At 37.5% G+C, this 20,538-nt stretch overlaps 1 protein-coding gene across 1 annotated transcript in view; it reads left to right on the top strand.

The window, feature by feature from the left end:
* Positions 1-20,538, top strand: part of COL14A1 (collagen type XIV alpha 1 chain) — a 260,476-nt gene that overhangs the window by 69,677 nt on the left and 170,261 nt on the right. The window contains 8 exon segments of the mRNA XM_017847514.1: positions 2,422-2,577; positions 3,425-3,544; positions 4,937-5,101; positions 8,468-8,629; positions 11,739-11,890; positions 13,044-13,173; positions 14,591-14,736; positions 17,277-17,406. Coding sequence (XP_017703003.1) covers positions 2,422-2,577; positions 3,425-3,544; positions 4,937-5,101; positions 8,468-8,629; positions 11,739-11,890; positions 13,044-13,173; positions 14,591-14,736; positions 17,277-17,406 — 1,161 coding nt within the window.

Raw genomic sequence — 20,538 nt, 5'->3', positions numbered from 1 at the left:
TCATAAGCACCCAAGCTCATCTTACCCCCAAAATCTAAGACCTTGACCATAGCCCACACTTATGCTTTTATTTTCTTTAAGATGTCTTTTGATGACCAACTTAAAAATTTTTAGTCTTATTAAAGTTATCAATCTTTTGACTTATAGTCAATTAGTTCTATATCTTGCTTAGGAGCTATACAAAATTTATGTTTCCAAGTCATTTCTGACTTGAATGAGCTAAATAAACAGAACATGTTTATTGGAAATTATTTTTTAAACCAGAAAATACCAATTTCATTACCTACCTTTTAAATAAGCAGAAAGGATTCCCTTTCTAAGCTCCTATCCATGTGGTTCCCAATTAATTTATAAGTGAAATAATATCCCCAGTAGTTTTGGAAAATAAAGAAAACTACTCTCCATTTGAGAGTAAGTTTCCCCATAAAACAGAGAAAATGGGTTCTTGAAGCTTAACCAGACTTCAGTTTTCCCTGGTTATGTCCAAAAAACAAATTAATTTTATCCCGTGACTTTTTATAGTATTCCATTTTAGCCTTTTTCTTAGTGTGGTACAGTAGGGCTAACTCCCAAATACAAAGTTACCAGCTGATGGCTCTGCATTTGGTGATTAAGAAAGGGAATCTGGTGCCAGAAAGTGAATATATAAACTTTGGGTTGAGTTGTACTGTTTAGCTTCCATAATGAATATTGGAGTATTTCACTGGCAAATTCATTTTTTCCCCTTCTGGTAAAAGCATCTAGGTATCCCATAAATATTTATATCTGGAAAAAAATCAAGATCCTTTAAGCAAAATGTGGCCTGGTAGGTGCAGAGACACGTATATTAAACTGCCTATGCCAACCATAGTAGTTCAACTATATATATTTTTTTTAGGTAAAGGCATATTCAACTTGTTTATGAACACTTCTGTATTTTGGTTTTCATTATATATGTTTAAAAAAAAAAACAAAGATTTTTCTAAGCCAGCAAGAAGTTAGAAAGGATACAAGAAACCCACCCCCAAAACCTCTCTGCCCGCCAAACACACTTAATGATCTCTAGTCCTAATATGAAAATTCAGCAAAGTTAAGCAGTTCTTTGGAAGCACAGACTAGAGTACGAAGCAATGTTGCAGTAGGTACTAAAAGTATTAGTGTGTTCTCACGCTGCTAATAAAGACATACTCAAGACTGGGTAATTTATAAAGGAAAGAGGTTTAGTGGACTCACAGTTCCACATGGCTGGGGAGGCCCCACAGTCATGGCAAAAGACAAAGGAGAATCAAAGGCACATCTTACATGGCGGCAGGCAAGAGCTCGTGTGCAGAGGGAATCTCCCTTTTATAAAACCATCAGATCTTGTGAGACTCATTCACTATTCTGAGAATAGCATGGGAAAGACCTGCCCCCATTATTTAATTACCTCCCACTGGGTCCCTCCAATGACACGTGGGAAATATGGGAGCTGCAATTCAAGATGAGATTTGGGTGGGGACACAACCAAACCATCTCAATATTGTTAAGGATTTGTGAAACACTTGGAGAATATTCCTGTGTCTTGGCTCTGTGTGAATAGAAATGGTGAATTTCCCCTAAAGAAGCACAGATCTATCCTAGATCAGGCAGCCTCCTCCATTTTTGTAGAGGCTTAGCCATATGCCCTCTGCATTTCGACAGCATTGCTGTGAGTGGGGCCTTCTCTGTTGGTAAAACATAGGTACCATGGCCACTGGGCATCCTCTTCTGAATCTTTGTCCTGAATCCTAATTGAGCCATTTAAAAAAATCAATTATTTACATGATCTTTAGGAACAAAATTTACTGTCACATATACATAATATGCAAAAAAAGTTTGACTTTGAGGAAACTCTTTGGCCTTTTTCCAATTATCTTGTTCCAAAAGCCCTTCCTTCTTTAGAAAAAGTCTCTGTACCTTTCTTGGATTAAATATGCAGCTGTAACGTTTCCTTGAATTCAGAAAGCCCGTATTTCTCTTTTCCTATCACTTCCTCTAGCATAAATTTATCAGGATAGGAGAGCCGTCTTTTTGCCTCCTGGCTGTGTTCCCATCTTGGATGACTGGCACACACTGGTGTTGCTAAGACCTTTCCTGGAAAGAATCAACAGGCGAAAGCCCAGAGCTGGATGCTTTTGCACAGACACTACTTTCTAAAATACACAGAAGCCTGAGTTGCCAGGATGGTGTGAACCTGCCCAGTATTTTCCTAACTATTTCCAGAGCACTGGCTCTACTGCCAACCGTTACCACATTTTTTTTTCTAGTAAAATACATTTAAGGGAAGAGTTGTAAAAAGATGGCCGCTCCTATGGGAATGTTTTTGTATTCTTAGCACTAAGTTGTCTAAAAGATGTTAAGATGGGCTCTTTTTGAAGTTGCTGTGACAGTAACACATGTGCTTTTCTGGTTTGTGCTTTGCAGAAGTGAAATTTGTCTGTCAAACTCCAGCGATTGCTGACATTGTAATCCTGGTCGATGGTTCATGGAGTATTGGAAGATTCAACTTCAGACTGGTTCGGCTTTTCTTGGAAAACCTGGTTACAGCATTCGATGTGGGCTCAGAGAAGACACGAATTGGTATAATTTCTATTATTAGCAGTAGCAGTCAGCTGTCAGTGCAAAACCGCTGGGAAGTGTTTTAAGAAATTTCAAAAATTCCTTACAAAGTGACTTTCAGGATTGCAGAATACTCATCATCTCCAAAGCACATGTTTCAATCAATAAATATTTATTCCTTCTAATTTTTGCAATGACACTGTCATTCAGTTGATTATTGAACATATTTTAATTTTCTGAAAAGTCAAGGTCTTCTCTGTTAATAATAATAAAACTTTAAAAGTTACAGCTGGTTTTAAGAATTTATTGCATAGCAGTTTTCTTTTTATTTAAAAGAAATAACTAATCTAGGAAAATGTGAACTAAAAATTGGGCAGTCATTTTATAGTACAAGATAATCTTGCCAAGTAATTCATAGCCCAGATAAGAAAGCAAAAAAGTTGTAAATCTTGAGCAATATTACAAAAAATAAAATAATAAATCTTGTTAAACAAAGTCTCCTAGTTTAACTTTTAAATAGCCATTAAGAAAAATCACTCCTTGAGAATAATCAACAACAAATAATCTAGGCCTTTATGTCTACAAACATGACTCAGATTTTTTTTTAATGCCAAGTAACCTAATGGGTACTCATTTATAAATGGGCTAGAAAATATGTACACTCCCTCCAAACCCCATATATGTCTAACTTGATTCCTTTAATTCATCTTACTCAGCAAGTCTTTCTGAAAATTTATAGCCAGGCCAAATATATATATATATATATATAGCAAAGATGAGGCCTTTCGTCATTCTAGTTTCTTGAGTAGCTCACTACATTTTTGAGTAACCCATTATTCCTGGTGAGTTTCCTAATCTTTTTTTCCAGGTCTTGCACAGTATAGTGGCGACCCCAGAATAGAATGGCACTTGAATGCATTTAGCACAAAAGATGAGGTGATTGAAGCTGTCCGAAACCTCCCATATAAAGGAGGAAATACACTAACAGGTATATTTTGTTCAATCCATGTTATAACAACATATCTTTTTGAAGAATAATTGTATTACCTCATTTTGCCACTTTGTGTTATCATAATGTTTTAATTAAACTAGCACTTAGGATCCTCTGATGATGGTTTTCCCAAATTCAGCATTGAGTTAAAGCCAGATATCTCATTCCTTTTACTCTATGACTCTAATGTCCCAGGAAGGGCTTGGTTGGGTTAGGAGAAAATGAAGCAAGCCCTGAGACCAACAGAGTGGAGTAGCTGTCTAACTTTTGTCAGCTACTCTCTTCACTGCTTTTCTCCTCCTGCCATCCTCCACCCTGTTATTTAAATAGAAACAAATCTCTTCTTATTTTCAAAGAAGATATTTTCTTTGCCCTTATTCTGCAATCAATAGTTATCATGAAGATATTATGATACAATTTTCTGAAAAGTCAAGATCCTCTCTGTTAATAGTAATACGGATCTTTGGCTCCCCAGTATTTTTGATGAATGATGAATATAAGAATATTTACATTATAATCCTCCATGGCACAATCACAAAGGGTTTGTAAAAATTTTAACCTTGAGACATGCTGCAAGCTGAGCATCCCAACTCTGAAAATCCAAAATGTTTGAGTGTCAACATGATGCTAAAAAAATGCTCATTGAAGCATTTCGGGTTTTTAATTTTTAGATTTGGGATGCTCAACCAGAAAATATAATGCAAATATTCCAAAATCCAAAAATACCTGAAATCCAAAACTATTCTGGTCTCAAGGATTTAGTAGTGGATATTCAACATGTATTGCCTACCACAGGTACATACTAGAGATGCTCAGATGAAACACTGTAGATGTTGTTGTTGATTTTTATGCAGCAAACAATTTATTAAACACAAATCCTATAACAATATTGCACCATTTCTTATTTTTTTTGGATGGAAAGTGTCATACTCAAAAGGCAGGAGTATATTAATGATTTTAGATCTGTCCTTTCTACTCCTAAAAAACAAAGAGAGGGATTTTTCGGTTCCTTAGAATATCACGAACACATTGAAAACCTAATGATAACGCACTACTGTGTGAGTATTCTTGCTTTCTCCTAAATTATAAAGGTTCAGATCTGCTTGTACACAATATCTATTATCATCCATTCGCCATGAATTCAGTGTTCTTTATAAATGCTAGTTTCTGAAAGAATGCAGTGTTTAATTATTTTTATTACCTTTATTCCAGTGGATTTTAGTTCCTTGTTGAATCTGTGAAAGACAAAGTTATTATAAAAATGAAGATTCACGTGTAATAAAGACTCCTGTGGCTCAATAGGTTACCCATCTTGTGGTCGTATTTTGGAGAATTAGGAGACTTTTTATTAGAGATGGCTGGTGTTTACTTTTCCTTGTTTTCTACAAGGTCTTGCTTTGAACTACATTTTTGAAAATAGCTTCAAACCAGAAGCAGGATCAAGGACTGGAGTATCCAAAATCGGCATTTTAATCACAGATGGAAAATCCCAGGATGACATTATTCCACCATCTAGAAACCTTCGTGAGTCTGGTGTAGAACTGTTTGCCATAGGTATGTGCTCTTTTTAGTCTTGTTTCAACTAAGGGCATAGACCCACAACCACTTAAAACAATATGTAATGTGAAATGCACTTCACTGAAAGCCAGGAGACCTGAGCACTTTCTAGTCTTGGCCCTTGCCATAGGCAGCCCTGGGATCTGAGGCCAGCTTCCTTACAGTTCAAATGGGAGTGATGCTAGCTGTCATGTATCCCATGGTGTGAGGATTTCTAAGTGAGGTGTCAGGTATAAATTGCTGCAAAAAGCATAAAGTGGCATGCAAAGGCCAGGTATATGTTTGTTACTGTTTAATAAGTCAAGACTTTCTCTTAAGGGTCATAGCTATCTCTTTTCTGGCAGTATAGGAAGAATCTAATTTATCATTTTCAAGGAATTAGAATCCTGCAACTACGTAAAGAAGACACAAAGTTCAAGATTTGTAGTAGTTCTTATCGGAAACTAACTCTTTATAAGGTAAATTTTTCATTAGAGGATGTTTCTGATCATTTATTCAGAACTTGTTTCCTACTAGTATGTAGCCAAGTACAGTCTAAGAACAGCTGCAGAAGCTGTGGAAACTGTGGTGTTCCCTCCTGTTTCTTTTCCTTATTCCTACAGCATCTCCAAGCAGTGAATTCCCTGAGGTTCAGGTTGTATCTTCTTCACCTTTTCATCCTGATCGCCTATCCCAGTGCTTGACACTTAAAAAGTATCCAGTAAATGGCTGTTTAATAAGTTAGTGCTCTAAAGAATTTCTAAGATAGCATTATAACCGATAGTATTAAAAATAAAAATATTCATGAAGCATACATGTAAGAGAGGTGTATTATTATTATTCAAGTAAGTGATGTGTACAGCCATTACTGCTACATTTTTCATTTACAGAAGAAAGAACAAAGAAATCCCAGGAAAAAGTTAAAAATGTATTATGTTCGAACTTTGTTTTGGTAAATTAGAACCTTGTTATTTTGTGTGCATGTGTGTGTGGTGCGGGAGGAGCTAGGTGTTATAGCTCAGTGGTGTGCAGGAGCCAGCTCATGCGAGTTTGCAAGAGCCAATTGTGCACATCTCTTCCCAAGTCTGCATTCTGTGACCTCATATTGGTCGTCTGGAATAAGCTACAGTGGGGGTATTTATTCTACAGAAATTGGCAAACACTATAAATTAGGGCAGAAATCTGACTGTTAAATATTTACCACATGTACCAGCACACCTCTGGAATTTAAATGGGCAATAAATGAGTTTAACCATATGGTGCTTCACATGTAAAGAAAAATGTGAAGTTAGTCCTAGGAGTTGAGTTAAACTTGCTCTGTAGGAACATTTCTTACCCTGAAATTTAACAGTACATCTTTTAGAGTTATCAATGAAAAAAAAATCTTAAGACCCTATCCTAGATTTGCTACTCACAATGTGGCTTCTAGAATGCTTAATTCAAGAAGTTTTAGCTTACATACTATGCACCAGGCATTGTGGAGGTTGTTGGGGTACAAAGATGAACAAGGCAAAATCCTTACAAAACAATTTCCTCCAAAGTCATGATGACCATTTCCTCTCTTTTCTGTGCAATTGCAACAGTCAAACTATTTTATTTGGGAAGGTGAGGGAGAGGCAAAATTGGGTCTATTTTTCCCAGAATATTCCTATATAAGTCCAAACTTGTCAGTTTCAACTGAATATCACAAAAAAGCATTATTGGCACTGCTCCAGCATGCATTCAATGTTATATTAATTCAGATGTACATTTTAGAAGCAATTGTAGAAGTCCTTCAGGCAAGAACCACCAGAGAGATTTGTTTTCCTGTCCTTTTGTCCAATAAAAGAAATCTCTGTCAAAGACTTAAACTAATGGAGGATTAATTTATGTGTTTATTCTCCATTTTCTGTTCTTGTTAATGATAAATAGGTGAGTTTTTAAGCAAAGCTTTAAGTAAATTCATCCAGATGTGATTTAGACTTCTCTGAAAATTACCTGGAAATCAGCAGTATTTATTATCCTGCAACCTCCTAAAGCAAATAGTTCAGAGACAACTAACGCATTGTTGCTCAATATGTTGGGGTTGAAAGATAAATTAATTGGCACAGTCAGCCATCTAAGAAGTAATTCATGTTGCCCCAGGTAATTTCTCTTCCTTGCTTCTATAGAACCTCCTTTTAATGCCCTCTGATGATTGAAACGATGGGGATTATAAAGAAATCCTCCTTGTTTGATGAAGCTTGGGGAAGGGAAATCTACCTTCCCACCCAGAAAACTTAACCTTATGCCTCTCCTTTCCTATCTCTAACACTGTTGGTAAATATTTAGTCATTTTAATGTGCAGTCTTCTGAGAGGCAGTATGAAATAGGGGAACAATAGTTCTAAACTCATAGGATTGGTTGTGAGGATTAAAGGTGTTATTGTATGGAAAACACTTACTATGGTGCTTGGGGGCACGGTGATCAAACTCTTTTTTAAGGGTTTGTGGTCACTGCTTTCTGTCCTATTCTAGTCCCTGCTGTATTCCAGACACCCATCTTTGTGTTTGACCATGGAATTCAGTGGATACTGTGGAAGGACCAGAAATTTTCTATTTACATTAGTAAAATTGCAGTGGTTACTAGACAGCAAATTGTATTTGAGTATGTTAAAAAATAATTTTCCCTAGCTTTCTCCTTGGCTTAATGCTGTATAATAATAATTTCAAATATATATATATATGTATATTTGTTCTAGCAGTATTTCTCAATTTCAATAAACTTATTTTATAGAAACTTAAACCTGAAGCTTTGATAGTTTAGGATGCTGGTTTAATTACTAATGCTTCTGCCATATTCATGCAAAACAGAAGTTAGTTTTATTAAGTCATGTTCCTGTTACGATGTATTGAGTAAAATTAGTATCTAATCATTTAAAATGATTCTGCAACTGACTTTTGTAAAAGCAATCTGATATGAAATGTTCCTCTTTAAAGTGGCAGATGCCTATAACCAAATCCAAGACTGCAAGTCCACCAGAACGAGGCAGGGTGACTGAAGCAGCCTCTCAGATGGGGTTGCGGGAGTCCCAAGTGTTGTTTACCGGGACACAAGCACATAATAGCTTTCATCTTGTCAGTGGTACATATGCTCGCTCTTCCCTTTTTTTTGCTTATTTTCTTTCTATATGAATAACTTGGTAGAATTCGAGCTATTGTTTTGTGTTATATAATAGATATAAGATGACATTTTTCATTTCATCCGTTTATTTCATGTGTGTGCATTGTAAATATATATATACAAGTAGCAGATGATGCTTTGACTGCAGTGAAGATGGACTGACTGGGTCAGATCAGGCCCACCGCAGTCACTCTTTCCAAGGGGGCATAAAGGTCACCATTCTCCTGTTGTCCTCTGTGTCAGGGGTGAAAAACGCCGATTTGAATGAACTGCAGGAGATCGCCTCCGAACCGGACAGCACTCATGTGTACAATGTTGCCGAATTCGACCTGATGCACACGGTTGTGGAGAGTCTGACCAGGACTGTCTGCTCTAGGGTGGAAGAACAGGACAGAGAAATTAAAGGTAAAGTGAGTGACAGAGCAGTCCTGTGGATGTCAGTATTATGGTGCACAAGCCTATCGTGAATTGGGAAAATTCTTTTCATTTTTCATGTTGGCTTTCTGAAGACCCCCTATTCCCCTAAGACCCGAGCCGTCAGAGTAGAAAAGGGAGTATATTAGCAGGCTTTGTGGAGGTGAAGGAGAGACTCTTTAAACACAAGATGATTTTCTCCATAATGTAACATTTACTTTTATTTAAAATTAAACTTTTTAATTTTAAGATGATTATGCATTCAAATACAGTTTGTAAGAAATAATACATGGAAAGATTGTGTGTTCTTTACTCGCTTCCCCAATGGCAAAATCTTGTAAAGCTAATTACATTACCACAAGCAGAATGCTTGCCATTGATACAGGCAAGATGCAGCACGTTTCCACCACGAGGATCATTCCTGTTACCTTTTATAGGCACCCTCACTTATATCCCTCTCCCTCTCTCCATAATCCCAGACAACCACTACTCCATCTCCAATATTTTCATGTCAAAATATTATGTGAATGGAGGTATGTGGTATGTAACCTTTGGGGATTGGCTTTTTTCATGCAGGAGAATTCCCTGGAGATTCATCCAAGTTGTTGCACGTGTCAACAGCGCTTTCTTTTTAATTGAGTGTCAGATTCCATGATGTGGATGTGCCACAGTTTGTTTAACCACTCACACGTCGAGGGGCTCCTGGGTTGCTTTCAGCCTTTGGCTATGATGAATCAAGCTGCTGTGAATGTTCATGTAGAGGTTCTTGTGCAAACATAAGTTTTCATTTCTCTGGGATAATGCCCAGTAGTACAATGGCTGGATCATATCCCATTGCATGTTTTGTTTAGTTTAGTTTTCATTAAGAGTGGCCTCCTTGCTACTGGACAGTGGTGAAAGCCCTGACTCACTGCTAGGTCTCCTCTGACACCGTCACAGAGTGAGGGGGAATGGTGCCTTATTACTCCCGGGAGGGGGTTGAGGGTCCAGGCAGGCTCTTCATGTGGTCTCCTTTGATATCACAGATAGGATTGTAGGGGAAAAGATTCATTACCATCTGCTAGGGATGAATATCTCTTCTCTGCTTGACCTCTCACAGCACCCTAGCTGGCATGAGGGGCTTGGGGTGGATATTAGGGCACCCTATTATAGCCAAGAAAGGCTGGAAATTTTGGCTTCCCACTAGGCCTTTGCTGGCATGGGTAAAGGTGTGGCCACAGTTTTTTTCTGTGTTGATTAACTGCAGTAGAACAGTTATTGCCAAAAATGTTTTAAAAGTTTCAGTCTTGGTAGGCTGGCCATTTCCTGGTCCTTTGCTAGAGGGAGACGATTTTGTTAGCAATTTTTAGTCTGTATCTGTTGGTGTTTCTGGGTTGCCAGATACTTTAGCTCCATGTGTGGGATATATGAGTAAAAGGAAGTGAGAGCTCACTGCTGGGAGCTCCCGAGCCCTGTAGTTTTGCACTCATTGACCTTCTTCTTTCTACTTTTCAGCGTCTTCTTATGCTTGTCTTTGATATAATTTCCAGAGTTTTTAGTTATACTCAGCAAAAGGACTAGAGTAAAGCACAGCTCTTCTCTTTCTGGGAGCAAATCCATCATGGATTTTTAAGCCTTGCCCCTCACAATATCACTGGTCTGCAGGTTACGCTTGCCTTATAGAGTTGTAATCTGAGAAGAGGGTAATATCCAAGTCTTCTTTGAAGAGTCTGGTTTTATTTGCTGCCTCTGTTGTAACCAGTGTGAAATGGTTCTTTCTGGCTACATGTCCTTCTCTCTGTCATCATTCCCCTTTCCCCAGGCTAGATCTCATGGGGCTGGGCTGGGCATCCAAGCAGTATGATCCTGAACACATTTCTCTGAGCTTCAAAGTGAAGCTACTTTAGAGCTCAGTTTTTCCAAAATAGTCTACATGTGGTTGATGATACAGCATGTAATAAAGTTCCTGGCCATAGTTTGTGTTCAAAACAGTATTTTAAAAATTGAGATTATTAAAGTCCCTTTGAGTGAGTGCCCTTGAAGTGTGAGAAATTCTAAAGTTTAACCTCGTTATTATCATTTACATATTGTATCCCCCTCCACTTAGATTTTGCATGTCCCAAATTTTTATAGAATCATTTGCTTTAACATGTGTAACACATACGAAAAAATGCTTACGTAGCGTTGAGCTCATAGTGGGCATTTAGTATATGTTAGTTGCTTTTTCTTCTTTTACATTTTTAGATATTAGTCACTTGTTGAACTGAAATTTTTACTATAGAGCCTGTGTTCTCTGATGCTTAAAAACACAGACTCTTGTGTCAAGCCCAGGTATCAATGTCAACTCTGATACTAATTGTGAGACCTTGGTCATGTTAGCTAACTTCATTGTGCCTTGATTTTCTCACATACGAAGTGTGAACAGTAATAGGAACTAGGGAGAGGTAGATGAGATTTAAAAAAAAAAAAAATTCTAAAGACTCTGAAGAGTACCTTTCAATACACACATGCTTAGTTCATGTTTGTTTGTGTGTTTGTTTGGAGGCAGAGTCTCGCTCTATCCCCCAGGCTGGAGTGCAGTGGCACGATCTCGGCTCACTGCAACCTCCGCCTCCTGGTTCAAGCGATTCTTGTGCCTCAGGCTTCCGAGTAGCTGGGATTACAGGCACCTGCCACCATCCCCAGCTAATTTTTGAATTTTTAGTAGAGATGGGGTTTTGCCATGTTGGCCAGGCTAGTCTCGAACTCCTGATCTGACCTCAGGTGATCCACCCACCTTGGCCTCCCAAAGTATTGGGATTACAGGCATGAGCCACCATGCCCAGCTGTTAATGTTTGTTTTTATTATTTATTAACAGTGACCTTAATTTGAGAAAGTTCTCTGGAGTCAAGAACTACATCTAATTTAAGATTGGTATCCTCATAACTTAGTGTAGTACCTGGCACCTAATAGACATTTAAATGTTTGAATGAACAAATGGATAACTGAATCAACTTACCTAAAGAGGAAAATCTTAGAGGCAGCATAAAATCAGTATTTATTTCTGTCTAATGAGATGTCTTAGCTTCATAAGAAATAACTTTGGGTAAGAGGTTTATTTGATGTGTTTCTTTAATTTAGCCTCAGCCCATGCCATCACTGGGCCGCCTACAGAGTTGATTACTTCTGAAGTCACTGCCAGAAGCTTTATGGTTAACTGGACTCACGCCCCAGGAAATGTGGAAAAATACAGAGTTGTGTATTATCCTACCAGGGGTGGAAAACCAGACGAGGTAATAAGGAGACAGTATTTTCAACCATTCTTTTTATTCTCTCAAGTCTTCTACAGTAGTGAGAACAAGGCAGAAATTTATGTATAAGATTATTCTGTCACAGACATTTTAAAGAATTTGACTGAAATGCATTTCCACTTATTCATATTGTTCTCCCATATCTCTGAGTTATGGCAATTACATCTTTCATCTCTCCAAATAACGCTCAGAACTGGTCATGTATGACTTTCTAACACAATGTATTTTTCTTCTTAAAATTAGTAAGTTCTAAAGTAAAAGGTATCAGTAGCTAATTATCTGGCCAGGACCCCTTTTGCTATTTGTGCATTTTTTCTGCGTGGGAGTGATCTGAGCTTTCTGCCTCAGTGAAGTCTGTGCATTCCAAAGTACGTGGTCATATATGGACTAGGCCTCCAAGCCTTGGAGTTTCCTGGACATTTGTAGGGATGAGTGCAATGGAAAAGCCATAATAAAGCAGCTGTGGCCAGCATTTTTTATGGCTTGGCTAACACAGGCGAGAACACCTATTGCCAGATGATTGGATCCTTCCCATTTCCTACCTTTGATACCACAATTCACAAGGAGTATGTTAAAACACAATGAAATTCTTTTTTCTTTTCTTTTGTTGTTCTAACCTCTGACTGACCTCAGCATATTTCACAATGTTCTGTGTTACGGTAGGATTTATGATATTTTTTAAGAGAAGTAGATTGTGTGAGTTCTTAAAATCATTTGGACCTTATAAAAAAAAAAAAAAAAATAAAAAGGGAGAGAGATCCGAGTGCTTCCAATAATGATTCTTTTATTTTATATGACTAATAAATCTTTTAAATGCTTCCCAAAGCTCTATGGAAAAATATCATGTTTATTGTTATTAAGTGGATGTAAATAGGATAATAATTAGCCTGGTATCAACACAGTTATTTCTATTAGATATGAATTAACAAGGGACTTCTGGACACATTTCATAAAAGGTGCATCACTTCATGTAGGAATTCAAAGAGCGTTTGACTGCCACAGTGGAAAGGAGGATGTGGCACCAACAAGAAAATATTCAATGAAATATTCTTGCTGGAGATATTTCTGCTTTTTGATTTCAATTCTGTGTGTAAGATATTCCATGCTCTCATTACTCAAACTGTTCTTTAAACAGGTGGTGGTAGATGGAAGTGTATCTTCCATAGTGTTGAAAAACTTGATGTCTTTAACTGAATATCAGATAGCAGTCTTTGCAATCTATGCCCACACTGCTAGTGAAGGCCTACGGGGAACTGAAACTACACGTATGTATTTAATTCTACCCCACTTCTAACTTTGTGGAGTGCTGCTTAGGGGGCCTTTCTTAAATTGAAATTCTCCTCAGGTCATGCTGATAGACATCCTGAATCAAATTCAATCAAATTCATAGAAGACATTTGTCGTGCTATATGTGGTACTTGTCCATGCTAGAGCTGTAGTCTTGCAGGTGCTATGTCTTGAAAAAGTTGTTATAAATCTCTGATAGGTTTAAGAGCAATCTTGGTGGTGAAGAGTACAAAAAAATTCATTCATTTATTAAATAAGCATTTAATAAATGCCTACTATGAACCAAGAATTGTCCATGAATTTGTCAGTAGAAGTAGAGAAAAAACTCCATAGCTCTCCTGCCCAGTAGAATGCCAAGGAAATTATGTTACTGCTATCTTCATTGTTCATATCATTGTAGGTAAAACAAGCTTCTGAATACTAATAATTCCCTTCCTTGGTAGGATCATAGTAACACACAATGACAACATACACACATAATACAGACACACACATGCACACGCACATGCACATGTACACAGAATCATGAGAAGAGATAATCTTTTTAAAAAAGATCGAACATCTTGTAGTCATTTCTAATATTAATTGAGTTCCTATAACATGCGAGGCACTATGCAAAACTGCTCTAAAAAATCTGCCTCTGATAGAACAATAACAGTGTAAACAACACTAATCACAATGCGCCACGCACTGTCATCATCACTCTCTGAAATCTATTGGATTTATCCCTGGCAACGATCTGTCAGATGAGTGTTAATGCCCTCACTTTGCAGAAATATTTTAGTGACAATCCTTATTCTCAAGGATGTTTTAGTGAGCCTGGGCAACATGGCGAAACCCAGTCTCTACAAAAAATACAAAAATTAGCTGAGCATGGTGGCACGCCGCTGTGGTCCCAGTTACTTGTGAGGCTGAGGTGGGAGAATTGTTTGAGCCCAGAAGGTGGAGGTTGCAGCCAAGATTGCACCACTGCACTCCAGCCTGGATGACAGAGGAAGAACAGGTCTCAAAAAATAATAAATAAAAGAAAAAGGATGTTTTAGTGTAGTAGGGCGTGGGAACGCAAACCGAAGATGTGCAAGCAGATTAGTGCAATGAAAGACTGTAAGCACTCTCATAGATCCGTGTACAAGGAGCTGGAAATGTCAGCAAAGTCCTGAACTTGACATTGTGGTTAGAAGAGTAGGCAGGGCCACATTAGGGAGGGTCTAGAACCATATTTGAAAACAACAATGTTTCCTGTTTTTCATCAGCATTGTTTAACGCAGGAGCTTGCAATTTATTCTTAATTCCTTTCTTCCTTCTTATGGTCAATCTTATTTCTTGATAATTTCATTTTTCTCAAGGACACATATGTAAGTGGCTCAACATTAAAAAAAAAAAAATCTCTTGCAGTTGCTTTACCCATGGCTTCTGACCTTCTACTATATGATGTGACTGAGAACAGCATGCGAGTCAAATGGGATGCAGTACCTGGGGCCTCAGGTTACCTGATCCTTTATGCTCCTCTAACAGAGGACCTGGCTGGGGATGAAAAAGAGGTAACCACCTGCTACCTACTACAGTCCTAGAATCTTTTATTTCCTTAAATAAAATAAAATTTTATTGTAAAATTTAATGTAGAAAATGTAGAAAATTCAGATTAGCCAAAAGAAAAAAAAACATGTATAATCCCACCACCAAGAGATAGCCGTTGTTAACAGTCTTTGTCAATGCATTTTAAAAGCAACAAATAGAAGCAGTTTTGTAGCCTGCTGTTTTCATTTTATTTATTGTGAATCTCGTTCCATGTCATTAAAGAAAATTTTACGAAGTCATTGTATACACCCATAGTATTCTACTGTTGGTTTGAACAGGTCATATTTAATTAATCTATGTTTTTGGATATTTAGATAGCTTGCTATATAAATAATGCTTTTGTGAATATTCCTAACATACATCTTTGCATAGTTGTTTATTTCCTTAGGATAAATTCCTAGAAATAGAGTTTGTTTTTCAAAGGGTAGGCAAATTATTAAGGTTTACATTCAGTATTGCCAAATAATTCTAGAGGAATGTTATATATTTTGCTTTATGTGGTGCATAAGTGACTATTTTCTCTGTATGCACTGAATTAAGTTTTTTCTTACTAATTTGAGAGGTAGATAGACATACATCGTTGGTGCAAATTTTTGAATTTATTCCATTTTAAATGATGAAACTTTGACCTTCAAATGACTTTCAAACATTTTAGTACTCATTTTTAATTTATAGGGGACAATAGCTATAATGCAGACATGTAAGGAATGAAGAGGATGAATCTGACACATGGAAGTGTAATGACCAGGCAGGGACAGTTAATAAGCAAAGCAGTTCAGAGAACTTGGTTGTCTAAAATTGTATAAAGCCTGTCTCTGACGACGGAAATCTTTAGGGTCAAAAAAATGGTGAATCTGAGTGTCAAGAATAGAGTATTGGTGACATGTGTCTTTTTATTTCCAAGGCTTAGACGGCTTTTGCCTATTTGAATTTAAAGTTGATCTAAATTATTTTGACAAAAGAGAGACTTACAAATGGTGCTGAGAAGATGCTCAGCCTCACTATGAAAGAGAAAAAGAATTAAAGGAATAGTAGTTTATAACCAATAGATTAGCAAAAAAAATTTAAGGTCTGATAATACTGTGTATTCATGAGCACATAGGAAAAGAATCACTCCTGTAACTGCTGGCGGGCATGTAGTTTGGTACAGCTGCTCCGGAGGATATTTTGAAATATTTCATCATGTTGAAGATATATATATATTTTGGAAATATATCATAGGGAAACATCTTGCAGGCATTTTTCAATGTAGGCACTTGGTTGGAATAAGACATTGCAAACAACTAACATGCCTATTAATAGAGGAATGGAAAATAGTGATATATTTATAGAAAAGAATACCATAAAGGAATTAATGATGTCAGCTCTGTCCTTGTGTATCAACATGGATAAATCTCAAAATGTAATATTAACACAGAAAAAAATAGCAAGCTGCAAAAGGATTGTGTTGGTATGATCCCATTATGTGTGTTGTTAAACATACAGGATCATATATTGTTTATAGATATATCTATATACATACAAAAGTACAAAAATGTAGCAGTAAGATATACATCAACCTCAGGGTGGAGGTGGTGAACAGAAAGAATGAGAAAGACCTTTTGTTTTATCTGAATATATTAATTAAAAAAAAATAAAATCTGAAGTTGATATGACAAAAATTTGATATTTATCCAAGTTGAGTAATGGGTACATCAGTGTGTATTATATTATTTTCTGTGAGTTTATGTTATATATGTTGAGATAGTTCAAAATTCAAAATTTTAATTTGGTGATTAGCCCTGGCAGTCATGTGCCTGTAGACTGTCTATGGAGATTTTTTTTTTTCCTTCCAAAACATAAAACTGTCCCATCACTCTATTGTCGCACAACTGAGAATGTTGGATAGTTTGACTGAATCCAAGGGTCAGAAAACGTGTTCAAGAATCAAGAAAGCAAATTGCCAAGTTGGGTGTCAAGGTGACTTGATCTCTTCTGAATACTGGAAGTAACTTGCAATTCAACTGCGTGGATTCTCTGGTTGAATGGGGCTGCAAAACTGGCCCTGTTTCATTGAGTTTGAAGCAAAAACTGGGCATGTGGCCAGAGCACTGGTTAGAATTAGCCAAATAATGAAAGGTGCCCACTTGGCCTTGCCTCCAGCACACTGGCCTGGAGCTCACAGTCTCTAGAGAACATTCCTGATTCAATCTCACCCACCCTCTCCTGGGGAGCATATACTCAACATTGTTATTCTGGCTGGAGTTGCCATTTGTCCAGATGTAAAGAGTTATCCTAACACAGTTCACATGGTACTTTTCGACTTATATGGTTCCATAATATCTGTTCCTAATATAAAATGACACGAGACAATTTAAAAGTTATGACTGAAGCCTGTTTGATGGAGGGGTTGTGAGGGGACGTAAAGTCTTATCCCATGAAGTCTCACCTTTGTTCTGTTCCACTCCGATCAGCATGAATAATATGTATTGGCAAACGATCTAACAACATGTATTCTTTTCAGATGAAAATTGGAGAGACCCACACGGATATTGAATTGAGTGGGTTGTTGCCCAATACAGAATACACAGTCACAGTTTATGCCATGTTTGGAGAAGAGGCCAGCGATCCTGTTACGGGACAAGAAACAACATGTGAGCAGCACAGCCATTCAGTTGGGATGCTGTAGTAAAAGCCCACATGAATGTGGGGATTCTGAATTCTAACTACTAGTTTAGGTTGAAACCTCTTAACATCTAATTGTAATTTTAAAAATCTCATATTCTATTTAGGGCAGGGAAATGTATTTTTTATATATTGTATTATTATAAATGATACGGTTGCCAGAACCGAACTTCAGCATCCTCCAGATAATTCCACCTGTGTCTTTCTTTGTCTAAATTCAAATGCAGGTCAGAATATAGAGGGAAGAGTGTGGGCTTTGCAAGATAGCAGTTGAGATGGGAATCTCAGCTCAACTCATATTGTAGCTAGGTGACAATGGGTGAGTGATAACACTTTTTTGGTTGTATAAAAGGAGGAGCAATAATTTTACAGCATGTAGTTGATATAAGATTAAATACAGTAGTATATGTGAAAACACTCAGTACATAGTTACTGAATATCTGTTTATTTTCCACTCATATCAAAATTAACAAACGTTTTTCCCTAAACATCTTTGCTGTATTTATCTGAGCCTATTACTATTGTAATTCATTTTCTTTTTTTTTTTTTTGAGACGGGGTCTAGCCCTGTGGCCCAGGCTGGAGTGCAGTGACCGGATCTCAGCTCACTGCAAGCTCCGCCTCCTGGGTTTAGGCCATTCTCCTGCCTCAGCCTTCTGGGTAGCTGGGACTACAGGCGCCCACCACCTCGCCCGGCGAGTTTTTCGTATTTTTTAGTAGAGACGGGTTTCACTGTGTTAGCCAGGATGGTCTCGATCTCCTGACCTCGTGATCCGCCCGTCTCGGCCTCCCAAAGTGCTGGGATTACAGGCTTGAGCCAGTGCGCCTGGCCTGTAATTCATTTTCAACTGAGTAAAAATTTTATTGGTAAGGCTAATTTTGGCTAGATGTAGGGAATTCCTAGTACTTTTTGGGAAATGTATGCATTTATTTAAAAAATATGATATAAACAAAATATTACTATGGCATTCTAATAATACCATATACTATTAAAATATGGCTCTATTCATGATCTTTTGAAACATAAGAAAGTGCAGAGAGACTTGGGGTCTTGCTCACCACTCTTCTCCTGGACTTGGGAGGAGATGAATAGCACAATTTCTACAATGCCTTTCTCATTAAGATTCCATTTGGGAAAACAAAATAGAAGTTTAATGATAAAGAAGTTTGCACACATCCATTCTGTGTTAGTCAAGGCTATGTTATTCTTGCTCTTCAGAGAAAGACCAATGTAATTAAAACAACAAAGAAACAAACAAAAGCTCTAGGAGAGCCCAAGAAAGAAAAAGAAAAGAAATGAATCATGCTAGAAAGCATCTACCACATAAGTGAATTCTGGGACTCTAACCATTTGAAAGAAAAGCTTTCCCCAACAGCCCATCTCTCTTTCACTCAGAGTGTTCACTTATTTATACTTATTAAAATATGTACAACTCCTTCCCATGATTAGCAAAAGCTCCTGAAAATGATATCCTAGATACTTGTTCCTGAGGCTGGCATTTTTATGTGCAAATTAGACATTATTCCATTATATTGCCAAATGTAATGGAATTCCAGAAAAATTTAGAGCCAAATGTACACACTACTTAATTATATTGCTTTTTTTTCTTTTCTACACTTCCTCTCTAGCACCTTAATTATTAAGAGAGTCACTAACTCCTACAAGATCTTTATTGTCAAAAATCAGTATGTATTGAATTAATGAAAGGACTGGGCTTTGAGGTTAGGAAACATCATGCTTCGTGGCTATGGCTCGTAATTGTCATTATTTGTCTTCAAGTTTTTTGCTTTGTTGGCTCTATCAGCACTGAGTTTGTGGGATGAAAGAGTGAGTAAGAGAGAGAAACAGTGAGAGAGGAGAAATTAGCATCCTGGTTAATATCGTGGGCTCTGGAATCAGTTAATCAATTTCTTAGGTTAAATTCGAATTGCTCTTCTGTTCCTACTAACTGGGACGTTGGCCAAGTTACTTCAATTTTGTGATCAATATAATGGGGATAATTGCAACTTTATCCTTGCATTCTAGTGTAAGAATTTGATAAGTTAACATATGTTATGTGTCAGACTCATGAAAAACACTCAGTAAATGTTAACAATTATTTTTACAATAAGCCTGTAAAGAGCTCATGAAACTGTCAAAATTATGGAAAATTTTTAATTTGTTGAATTAGATAGCGGTCCTTGAAGAGGTTCAAAAAGCTATGGAATTGACAGTTAGGAATCTGCAGAAGTACCAATACCTCTTTAAATAATTTTAAAGCAATAGTAAGATGTTTATTTTTATTTGTCTCACAAAGCCACTGTGATTTATTCAGGTCAGATAATTACCCATTGATTCAATGAATGTTTATTGAGTACTCGCTATATTGGGAATAGATCTGAGAACAAAATGAAACCAAATTATCTAACCCCCTGAGATTACAATATACTGAGGGAGAGAGACAATAAACCAGAAATATACAGTGAAAAAAAATAGAGCAGAAGAAGGAGACTTGTAGTATGGGGGTAAAGAACTGTTTTACATGAGATGATCATAGATTCATCAAGAAGGTGGCATATGGTCAGAAACCTGAAAGAAGCAAATACCAGCTATGCGGATATCTGGGGGAAGAGCCTTGAAGGCAAAGAGAAGGCAAATGCAGTGGCCTATGAATGAGCATGCATGGCAGGTTCCAGTCACAGCTAGTGGCATGGAAAAGGCATGGAGTAGTAGGAGATGGAAGCAGTGAAATGGCAGCAGGCCAGTCATGTAGGGCCATAAAGACCACTCTAGGCTGGCTGTGGTAGCTCACACATGTAGTGCCAGCACTTTGGGAGGCCAAAACAGGCAGATCACCTGAGGTCAGGAGTTCAAGACCAGCCTGGCCAACATGGTGAAGCCCCGTCTCTACCAAAAATATGAAAACTAGCAAGGTGTGGTAATACACGCCTGTAATCCCAGCTGCTCAGGAGGCTGCGCCATGAGAATCAGTTAAACCTGGGAGGTGGAGGTTGCAGCAAGCTGAGATCCCACCACTGCACTCCAGCCTGGATGACAGAGTGGGAAAGAAATGGAAAGGAAAGAAAGGAAGGGAGGGGAGGGGAGGGGAGAGGAGGGGAGGA

The sequence above is a fragment of the Rhinopithecus bieti genome, unplaced genomic scaffold, assembly GCF_001698545.2.
Source record: "Rhinopithecus bieti isolate Rb0 unplaced genomic scaffold, ASM169854v2 scaffold_28066, whole genome shotgun sequence".
Classification (NCBI taxonomy): domain Eukaryota; kingdom Metazoa; phylum Chordata; class Mammalia; order Primates; family Cercopithecidae; genus Rhinopithecus; species Rhinopithecus bieti.
Note: the sequence above shows the minus strand (reverse complement) of the source record. Positions and strands in the feature narration are given on the sequence as shown.